This window comes from Rhinopithecus bieti, unplaced genomic scaffold (assembly GCF_001698545.2).
Source record: "Rhinopithecus bieti isolate Rb0 unplaced genomic scaffold, ASM169854v2 scaffold_5150, whole genome shotgun sequence".
Classification (NCBI taxonomy): Eukaryota; Metazoa; Chordata; class Mammalia; order Primates; family Cercopithecidae; genus Rhinopithecus; species Rhinopithecus bieti.
In genome coordinates this window covers 965,382-975,295 of record NW_016804706.1, presented here as the reverse complement: position 1 = coordinate 975,295, position 9,914 = coordinate 965,382, and the positions used below count along the sequence as shown (strand labels likewise).

Below are 9,914 nucleotides of genomic sequence, written 5' to 3'. Positions count from 1 at the left end.
GTCTCTACTAAAATACAAAAAAATTAGCCAGGCATGGTAGTGGGCAGCTGTGGTCCCAGCTACTTGGAAGGCTGAGGCAGGAGAATGGCGTGAACCCAGGAGGCAAAGCTTGTAGTGAGCCGAGATCGTGCCAACTGCACTCCGGCCTGGGCAACAGAGCGAGACTCTGTCAAAAAAAAAAAAAAAAAAAAAAAAAAAGAAGAAGAAGAAGAAGAAGAAGGAAGAGAAGGAGAAGGAGAAGGAGAAGAAGAAATATTGCCCCACTAGGGCACATCATGGGCCTCAAATGCTGTTGAGTTGGGCATTCAGAGGTGCTGAGGTGGCAGCAGCTGGATCTGCCTTGGCATGGGGGAGTCAGTGCTGCTGGCCCCATACGTAGCCTCATGCTTGCCACTATGGTTGCTCCATTCATGCGCTCATCCTACTAGGCCGAGGCTGACCCATGGTGAAGGCTGGCTAACTGCCATTTGTCTGTTTGGCTGTTCAGTGCCACTTGAGACTTGGCTGCTTTCTGTGGGTGTAAACATGAGATTCAAGCTCAATCCAGGTGGACCATTTTCCCCCATGGTGGATGCTGTTGGGTCTGTACAATCTATGACTTTGTGGGTCACACAGGCACTTGGAATCACATAGTTGCTTGGTGTCCTGAGGTCAAGCATTCTATCTAATCAGGACAAGGAACTCTAAAAGTTGCTTCTAACATGGGGCTATGTCTCTGCTGTGGATGACATGATCTTACTCCAGATTCCAGGCCCTTCAATGTGACTCTCCCACTGGTGCTTGGTTCAGCTCCATCCTGCATCTTTCCCCACCACTGGCACCACCAGCCCCAGGGAGTCTGAGGGATGCTGGCTGCTTGCACCATGGCCTGGATCTGTTTCAGGGTCCTTCCCTGTGTGGACCCCACTTGAACCTGGCCTCCTCCTATGTCACCTAGAGTGTGGGCCAAAGCAACATGCCTAGATGTGGAATGTGGTGTCGTCAGGACTCAAAGAGGCTCACCAGGCAGTGTGCTTCCTTCCTTCTGGTGAGGATGCAAGATGAAACAGTTTGTATTTTACCTTGCAGGGGACACACCTGCATTCCCCTAAACACTTGGCCCTTGTTCACCCATAAAACTTCACTTCAGTGGCCACTCTTGAAGCTCTGTAAGGTTTACCTTCACCTTCTGGGGTGCGCTTGTTTTGCCAGGGACTCCAGTGCACTTTCTACCTGCTGCTCATACACCCTAGTCAACATGAAATTGTCAATGAAATGAGCTGCTTTAATATCCTATAGGATATCCAGTATGTTTAGTGTAGTCTTTGTACTATAGTGGGTAGGGGAGTTACAATAGCCGTGAGGCAAACTATAAATAAATGTGTGGTGGATCCCACATGAATGTGATTCACATTCTAATTGGAGAGGAAAGGAATGCACTCACCAAATCCACAGCTGCACGCTAGGTGCCCAAGGTTTTATTAATCTGCTCTACCAGTGATATCTAGACAACATAAAAGCTGCAATTATAACTCCTACTTGGCCGTACCTGGAGTAATCTCATTCATTCTTTAGGCCTCGTCAGGCTTCCTAAGGGACAGGTTGCTGGATTACGTAGAGACGATAGATAGCTCCAACATCATCCACCTCCTTCAGCTCTGTAATGTTGGTGCGACCCCCCACAGTACTTTCAGTGTCTTCCTCAAGACCCACCCCGGGACACACTGTGATTTCTGATTTGGCCAGGATGGAGTCAGTGTCAGAGGTTTCTCTTTGTCTTACAGCACAATGAGAGCCCTTACTCTATAGACTAGGGACCCATTGTGGGGGTGGCTCCACTTAGCAGTGCATCAGTGTCAATTATGCACTCAGAGAATTGGAAGATAACCAGGACTTGGTCTATGGATCCAGTGGTCCCATTGTGGCCCATAATGTGTCCAGGTTTACTCCCTGACCTCTGTAAGCCCCACTATGATGGGAGACATGATAGTGCTGTGGGCATCTGGGCATCAGTGTCCCCTCACACTCAGTGTCAATAATCCCCCCAGTTCTGCCTGTTTCCTTTCCCCAGTGTATAGTCTCCCGAGTAAATGGCTATAGGTTCCTTTGCTGAAGGACTGAGGGAATTGTCCCGGCATATACTTCCATGGGATTGCAGGGTCTTCCTCTGTCATTTCCTCTGTCACTGAAATCTGAATCTGAATCTTGGCTGAGGTCTAGGCATTGAGGATGGGATCATGACTTTGTATTGGGTCAAAAACCTTTACCCTCCTGTTCCTCAATTCTTGCTTTGTTATCACAAATATCAACAAGTGCCCTTGTTGACTGCCTGTCCTAACCCTGTGACACTACCCCCTATTAAGCTTCCTCACATTCCCTGCAGCTTGTGTGCTCTTGGCTGCTACTCTGAGGCTGCCATAGTAACGGTGCTCTATGGCTTTTTCAGGTCACTGTCACCACTTAGTCTTTGTCTCTTCAGGGCCACACCCTCCCCAGGGATATTAATAAATGCAACTCTGGGACCATGTTTACTACCATCACCCCCAGCCTGCACAGGACAACACCCCGAAGTGATGCAGGTCCCTCTCACCATCTCGTTCCTGAGATTCTGGTGGAAGGTGTGCCGTCTGCATCCTCTTGTGGAGCATGGTCTTGAGGGGCATTCACCATGCCCAATTTGCTCAGCCTCGTTATTCCATCCTCTACATGTTCTAGGGCAACAAAGACATGTCTACCTTGTTGAGATTTGGGAATCATTTTATCTAGATTCACCCCAGCAGTGGGTTTACCCCCACTTATCAAAGTTCTGGGGTGTTTGATAAACCCATGCCCTGAGAAAGTGCCTCCAAGCCAAAGGATTTTCATTCATCCAGACTGACATTCTGACCCCTTGATCACACACCCTCAAATTTCAATCCCAGAAGTGCTCCCTGTGCTCTTATTGGGACACACCGGCTGGTTCCTGCAAAGCTCCTGAGTGGGATTCCCAATGCATCATAGGGATGAGGCTTCTGCAGCATCTTCCAGCATAGGAAGTGGGAACCATTACCAGAGAAGGGTGAGCCTCCTCTATATGGCCAGAAGATCTGGGCAGCACCCATCAGATGATCTTGTTCCGGTTTGCAGAATCTCAGGTTTCCCCACCATGGCCCTGACTTTCTTATAACAGACCTGCATTGGCTGAGTGTCAAAGATCTCTGGAGCACTGTGGCCCTCATAATGATGTCTTCAGCTACCATTCCATGGTATCTATCCTTTCGCTGCAGGAGATAAAGGCTTCTCCATGAGACACTGCAGAGGCTCTCACACGTAGCCAGTGACAGCTGTGAACAATCTGCAGATTCTCGTTATCCTTTTATAGGGCATCAACACAGCTGGGAAGTAACCAGCCAACTCCACTGTCTTTGTAGGTTTCCCCCCAATTCCATCACTATTGTGCAGGGCATTCAATCACCACACCTGCCATAGCTTCTTTTAACCAGGACATTGTCTCAGGTTAGCACTGGTGACACCCGCAGCAGCTCAGCTGCACCTTGTGCCACGGACTGTGTCCCCCACTAACCCAGATGGCATCCTCTTGGCCTGCAAGGCAGTGGGAAAGCTTATTTCAAGTTCCAATTTTTGCCCATTTTCACCCTTGATACCTCTTTGTGGTATCACCCTTGATACCTCTTTGTGGTATCACCCTTGATACCACTTGTGTTAGCTATAGTCTCCTGAGGAGCAGACCCCAATACAGTATTAAATGTGCAAGGACTTATTAAGGGAAATGCTTGTGATAGAAATTCAGGATAGAGACAGAAAACACTGGGAAAGCCATCAGACCACAATGCAACTTTGGGCCCCAGTGAAGGAGAGAGCGCAGGAAGGTTGGCTGGAAGCACCCTAGACCCTGTGCTGCCTAAGGAAAATTTGGTAAGTGTGGCAGGGAGCCCTGGAGCCTCAGTCAGCCTTCAGAGTAGAAATATTCCTGCCTTAGTTTCCCTGCTTTCCTCAATCAGGAAAAAGCCAAGGCAGGTGTAAACGTGACAATAGATTTCAGACTGCGACAGCTAGAGCATCATCAATTATTCTTCCTCTACCTGAGGGCCTGGGATGTGCATCCTCATGAGTGCCACAATGAAACACTGGAATAAGAGGAAAAGGGATGATGATAGACAGAATAAAAGGTATTACTTGATGAACTAACACCTTTAAGTAGATGAGAAGAGATGATGTTCAGCACACCCACAGATGAACTGACTCTGGTTGGGAGCAGAATAGTTAACACCCAACAGTCTGCCATGTGGAAAAATGCCTGCCATGCGGTGGAGCTGCAAATGCATGAGCAGACGGTGGTGGAATCTGTGAAATTGTCTTCTAATGTGTTCAGTTTTCTCAGTGAAGTAGGAAGCAAGGTCATCAGCTGAAGAAAGAATGGAAAAGGAGGGTTGGGTATGTGAACACAGGGAGAAGGTGTGTAAGAGTCACCCAGGCCGAGAGGAGGCTGAGGGTGAGCCATGCAGGGAGAGGGTGATTGCTGGCCATGGTGGGGGCTCCCCGTGAGATTTGGGTCATGAAGGTAGAGAGAACAGTCAGTGTGCTGTGTGCTTCTCTCCTGCAGCTCAAGGGGCAGGTGCAGTGTAGACAGAGGCGGAATCCACCAGCTATGTAGTTTTGCCAAGCAAGTGTGACAACGCAAGGGAGAGGCAAGGGAAGGATGGAAATTATTTACTACAGAATCCAAAATGGGTGAGGAGTTGAATCCAAGCACTGAGGGAGAGAGAGTATATGGCAGGATCGCTGGACTAGGAATCCCAAGGGGGTGGAAGAATTGCTGGAATTGATGTACTACAGAATGGACTCCACACCTGGAAAGCAGGCACATAAGCAATGAGTGTTTCACTGATATTACATCACAGCATATAATAAAATAATAGTATCAGTGTCCTCAGAGCCTGTGGCTACCCTGCAAAGGATGAGTGGAAAGATAGAGAGTGGAAAGTGTGAAATTGAGAGTGTGGAAGGGCTGGGCTTCTTTGCCATGAGGAAACCTAGGGGATAAGAAGGGCATGAGATTCAGAGGAGGACATGATTATGAAGGAAAGGAGTTCCAGGATCTGAGAGGCCAGAGAGCATGGTCGTCTTCTCTGCTGTATAGGTGACTATTGCTGCCATAAAAATTACCACAAACTTAGCAGCTTTAAACAGCACCTAATTATCATGCCACAGTCTTATGGGCTGCAAGTCCACACAGTCTCATGGGGCTAAGATCATGGTATGGGCAGGTCTGTGTTCCTTCCTGGAGATTCTGGGGAAGCATCCTCATCCAAGCTCATTCAGGTTCTTGTCTGAACTCATTTCCTTGCAGATAGAACTGAGCTTCCCACTTCCTTTTTGGGAGCACCCTTAGATCCTAGAGACTTCTCTCTGGTGCCTAAAGCACATCCAATCCTCTTGCTTGGAACCTCTGATCTCCCCTTTGCTGTGTCTCCTCTGCCTTCCTTCTCTACAGCATCTGACTCCATCCAGAGCAGATTCTCTACTTTTAATGGCTCGTGTGATTTGATTGGGCCAACACAGAGAGTCCAGGATAATCTCCCTACTTCAAGGTCCTTTATCTTCATTACATGAATAATATCCCTTTTGCCATGTAATGCAATCTGTTCACAGGTTCCAAGGACTAAGACTGGACCTCTTTGGGGACTAGTACTCAGCCCACGACCTCTGCATATGTCAAAGTCACAAAGAATCTAGGAGACAGCACTGCTGGAGAGGATGATGGTGATCCAGGAGCTACAAGATTCAGGATTGACAGGAACGGTCTGGGTCCCACAGGGAGTGGCTACAAGAGCGGAATGGGGCCCTAGTCTGATGACAGCTTAGGGGTTTAGGGAGGAGAGAGGCAGAAAGGTCTGAGAACCACAGTGAGGATCAAGGATCCCACCTCACCTCTGAACCCGGGAGTACAAGTTCCTGGGAAACTCCCCCATGTGAGGGAACTTCAGAAGGGGTCACATTTCAGGAAGACCCCCTTCCTGTTAGAGCTTCAAGGTGAGGGAATATCCTGAGAGAAGATGAGAAGGTTTTGCTGATCGTGGACTGTGGATTCCAAGTGGTGCAGTGGGAAGATTTCTGGAGTTAGGTAGGGGACATGCTGTGGGGACAGAATAGGAGTGTGCGGAGCCTTGTGGGGATGCTAGTGCAGGGAATGTGGGAGACCCAGTGTGACTGACACAAACAGGGAAAGGGCATGAGGAGCTCAGTCCTGGTGGACTTGAGGCAGACGATGGTGCTGAGGCTATGGGAGATGAGGGAGGAGGAGCAGGGGTGGCTCTCACCTGGGCTCTGTCCATGGAGGTGAGGATGGTGAGGTGGTTGGGTCTTAGTGCTGTGTGGACCTTCTGATGGCTGGATGGAGTGTCTGAGGGAGGAGGGGTCTTAGAGGATCCATTTGTGACCCTGAGGGAGGGTGTGTGTTCATTCCAGGTCCCAGGTCTGCCCTGACACCTTTCTTTCTGGCTTAGGGCTCCCTACTGTGAATTATTTGGGGTTAGTCCATTTTGGAGTCTATAACCTAAAGCCAAAACTAAGATGGATGAAATGTCATTTTCATGAAGCTTTGTTATTAGCCTGTCATATAGGCTGTCTTGCAAAAGTCTCATTTGTATTTTTTTTTTCTAATTGGCTGTTGATCTTGTTTTAAATTTACAAATGGAGTTAATTTATCTCCACTGTTAATTGGTTGTGGATTGTTTAATTTTGTACTGTGTAGTTTTACATATCTATAACAACAGTAGTTTTGGCCTCTTATATTCTAATAATTAAGACTGTAAGCTGTGTACACGTTGCCATTCAAGCATGAGTCATGCATAACCTTAGCACTATGAGACAAGTGGGAAAGTTTCTCTCTCCTAAAATTTTGCAAAGGTTCTGGGTTCTTTTTCCACTGAGTGGGAATAAGTCAGCTAGTGAGGAACATGAGGTCTTAGGCCTCATCTAAAGGTGATTCAGCTCCCAACTGTGAGAAGCACTGACCCATAAGAAGGGCTCCCTGCCTGGTTCCTGGACCCCTACACCATGGCAGAGGCCATCTTCCCCTCCAATGCAGAGTGATGTCCCAGATAGCAAGCTGTTTAGCTGCTGCCAGCTTTGGGGCAGTGTTGTCTTCTAAGGCATGGGGTCTCAGGATCTTCCTGTTCCCAGATGACCAAAACTGGGGTCATCCACTCTTTTCTGAGCCACCTCTGCCCAGAGACCTGTGGCTATGCCCTCCAGTCACAACAGAACACCCTTTCAGAACACCCTGCAGGAAGCCGACATCTCTATACAGACCCACATGCACGGTGTGTGCACAGAGCTTCAGTTCTAGTTCAGGAGGTGTGGAGGGAGGCTCACTAGTCCAACAGAGCTTGAGGCTAGTACCAGTGTCATATGCCAAGAGCCTAGGTTACAAAGGACACAAAGTGTCCAGACCTACCAGAGAAAGCAAACCCCTGCAGCATGCAGGGCTAGACAGGGACAAGAAACAAGGTGATTCTGGGCCAGCAAGAAGAGGGAAAGGGAAATTACAGACATACCTCAGAGTTATTGCAGATTTGGTTTCAGACCATGCCAACAAAACAAGTCACAATTGTTTTGGTTTTGCAGTGCATATAAAAATTATATTTATACTCTATTATAGACTATTAAGTGTACAATAACATTATGTATAAAATAGATATGTACATACCTTAACTTATACTACTTCTAAAAAATGCAAACAGTCATCGGAGGCTTCAGCTAATACTAATATTTTTGCTGGACGAGGGTCTTGCCTCAATGTTGATGACTGCTGACTGACCACAACGGGGGCTGCTGTGGCAACTTCTTAAGACAGTAAAGTTTGTAGCATGGATTGTAAAGCGGGAATCAGTGCTTAAGTAAGGTCAATATGAGTTTTCAATCTGGTGAACCTGAATATGAACCCTCCAGGCCCTTCCACCAGCTAGCTATAGAGCCCTGGCACATCTGGCCCACAGTTGGCCCTGACAGACACTTGCCCAGTGAGTGAGTGCTGAATGAACCCATCTGAGTCAGTTTCCTCATCTGCAAACCAGTGATGTAATTCCTGCCTTGCCAATTCAGAAGAATAAATGAGAAGAAACACAGTGCCAAGAAAAACAGACACAAGACCTGTGGAAGGCTGGGCTCCAGTGCTCTGAAGCAAGTTCTGTCTAAACTGACAGGAACATTTTTCACATCAGAAACAGGAGTTGGTCTGGATTGTGTCTGAGACCAGGCTGAGAGGGAGGTGGAGGCAGCAGAGCAGGGCAGGCGTGGGGCCTTTGCAGGGCCAGGCACTGAAGTAAAGCCAAGGCCTGGAGAGAGCAGTCTCCGACTGTCTTCTGGGCAACTCAGACTGCTCCTGGGCCTCACACACCATGGTTTTCCCTCTTCAAGGCTCCTTAGTGGTATTGTCTCCACCTCCTCCTGCCCTCCTGGTCCCTAGCACTCTAGGACTCACAAAGTTGCTGCTCTGAAAACCCCAAGGCAAGCATGGAAGAGCAGAACAGCTCCAGGGGCAGTGGGAAGATGAGGTCACCCTCACATGTTGACGCACACCAAGGGTGGGGGTGGAGGATGTGAAGGGGATCAGCACAGAAGTCAGGGGAGTATCTTCTAAATCCCACCTTGCACCAACCTCAGCCCTGCAGCTCCTTGTCTAGTTACAGCTCTCAGCTCCTTCCTACCCCCACACCAGCCCAGACCTCAGGGCTCCCTCTCCCCACCCTCTCCAGAGCAGCACAGTCCACAGAGCCCTTGAACAGGAATTCCCCCTCATCTAACATTTATTTCTTAGCAGGGAGGTACAGCCGGTCCTCTCTTTCCAGTGACCCCATATCCTTGTTCAAGGAATCCAGTTACACTCCCTGAGCCAGGAAGCTCTATTTGTCCACACCGGCCTATCCCCAAGGCAAGGAGGTCCCTGGGCTTCTCAGTACGGGGGGCCTTAAGCTAATGGGCTAGAAAAAGGAAAAGGGAGGTAGAATTCCTCCCTTAGAGCCAGACCCTGCAACACAGGTTTTGAGGGCCTCAGCCCCCTGCCCTGGCTGATGCTCCTTTCACCACTCCCTCTCACCAGGGCCTTGAATCCCCCACACAGCTGATCTAGATCAAACTGTGGAGTTACTGGAGCAGCAGGTGGAGCTGGACCAGGCCCTGGTGTAAGGGCAGAAGTGGATCAGGGGCCCCGGCTCTGGTGCTCAAGGTCCAGAAGCTGAAGGAACAGATGAGGAGGTACTGATGGATTCTGGGAGGAGACACTCAAGCTTCCCACCAGTGCCCATGGCACCCTCTATCCACGGAAATACTGCACACCATCCCCCAGGAGCCCCGGGATCAGAAACATCCCCATCTCTTTCAGGCCAGATAAAGCAGAAGAGACCCCAACAAAGGACCGACAATTGGCAGGTAATGGGGGAGCCGGGGCTCTGCAGTCTTAGTCCCATCCTCCTTTGACCTCACAGCAGGGCACCCAGGCCTTAAAATAATTTACCCTGGACCATGCCCTAAAGTAACCTCACCCCAAATACAATACAACGAAAGAGCACCCACACATAATGCAGATGCACTTGTGTTTCATGTTTAGTTGTGTTAAAAATTCTGACAATCAGTAATGGGGGTTCAGAAGTGGTGCTGATGCAGAAGTGTGAAGCCGTGGGGTGTTGCGGGAAGTCAGGGACCCCGAACGGAGGGACCGGCTGAAGCCGTGGCAGAAGAAAATAAATTGTGAAGATTTCATGGACATTAGTTCCCCAAATTAATACTTTTATAATTTCTTATACCTGTCTTTACTGTAATTTCTGAACATAAATTGTGAAGATTTCATGGACACTTGTCACTTCCCCAATCAATACCCCTGTGTTTTCTTATGCCTGTCTTTACTTTAATCTCTCTTTTTTTTTTTTTTTTTT

At 48.6% G+C, this 9,914-nt stretch overlaps 1 protein-coding gene across 6 annotated transcripts in view; it reads left to right on the top strand.

Annotated features, from left to right (window-relative positions):
* Positions 1–9,914, top strand: part of LOC108528438 (uncharacterized) — a 113,610-nt gene that overhangs the window by 9,724 nt on the left and 93,972 nt on the right. For all 6 annotated transcript variants that reach the window (XR_001885152.1, XR_001885153.1, XM_017870233.1 and 3 more), the window contains exons 2-3: positions 9,083–9,237; positions 9,365–9,411. Coding sequence is in view for 4 of the 6 variants with exons in the window: in XM_017870233.1 (XP_017725722.1) it covers positions 9,230–9,237; positions 9,365–9,411 (55 nt within the window). In the remaining 2 variants the exon portion in view is untranslated. The remainder of the gene's footprint in view (positions 1–9,082; positions 9,238–9,364; positions 9,412–9,914) is intronic.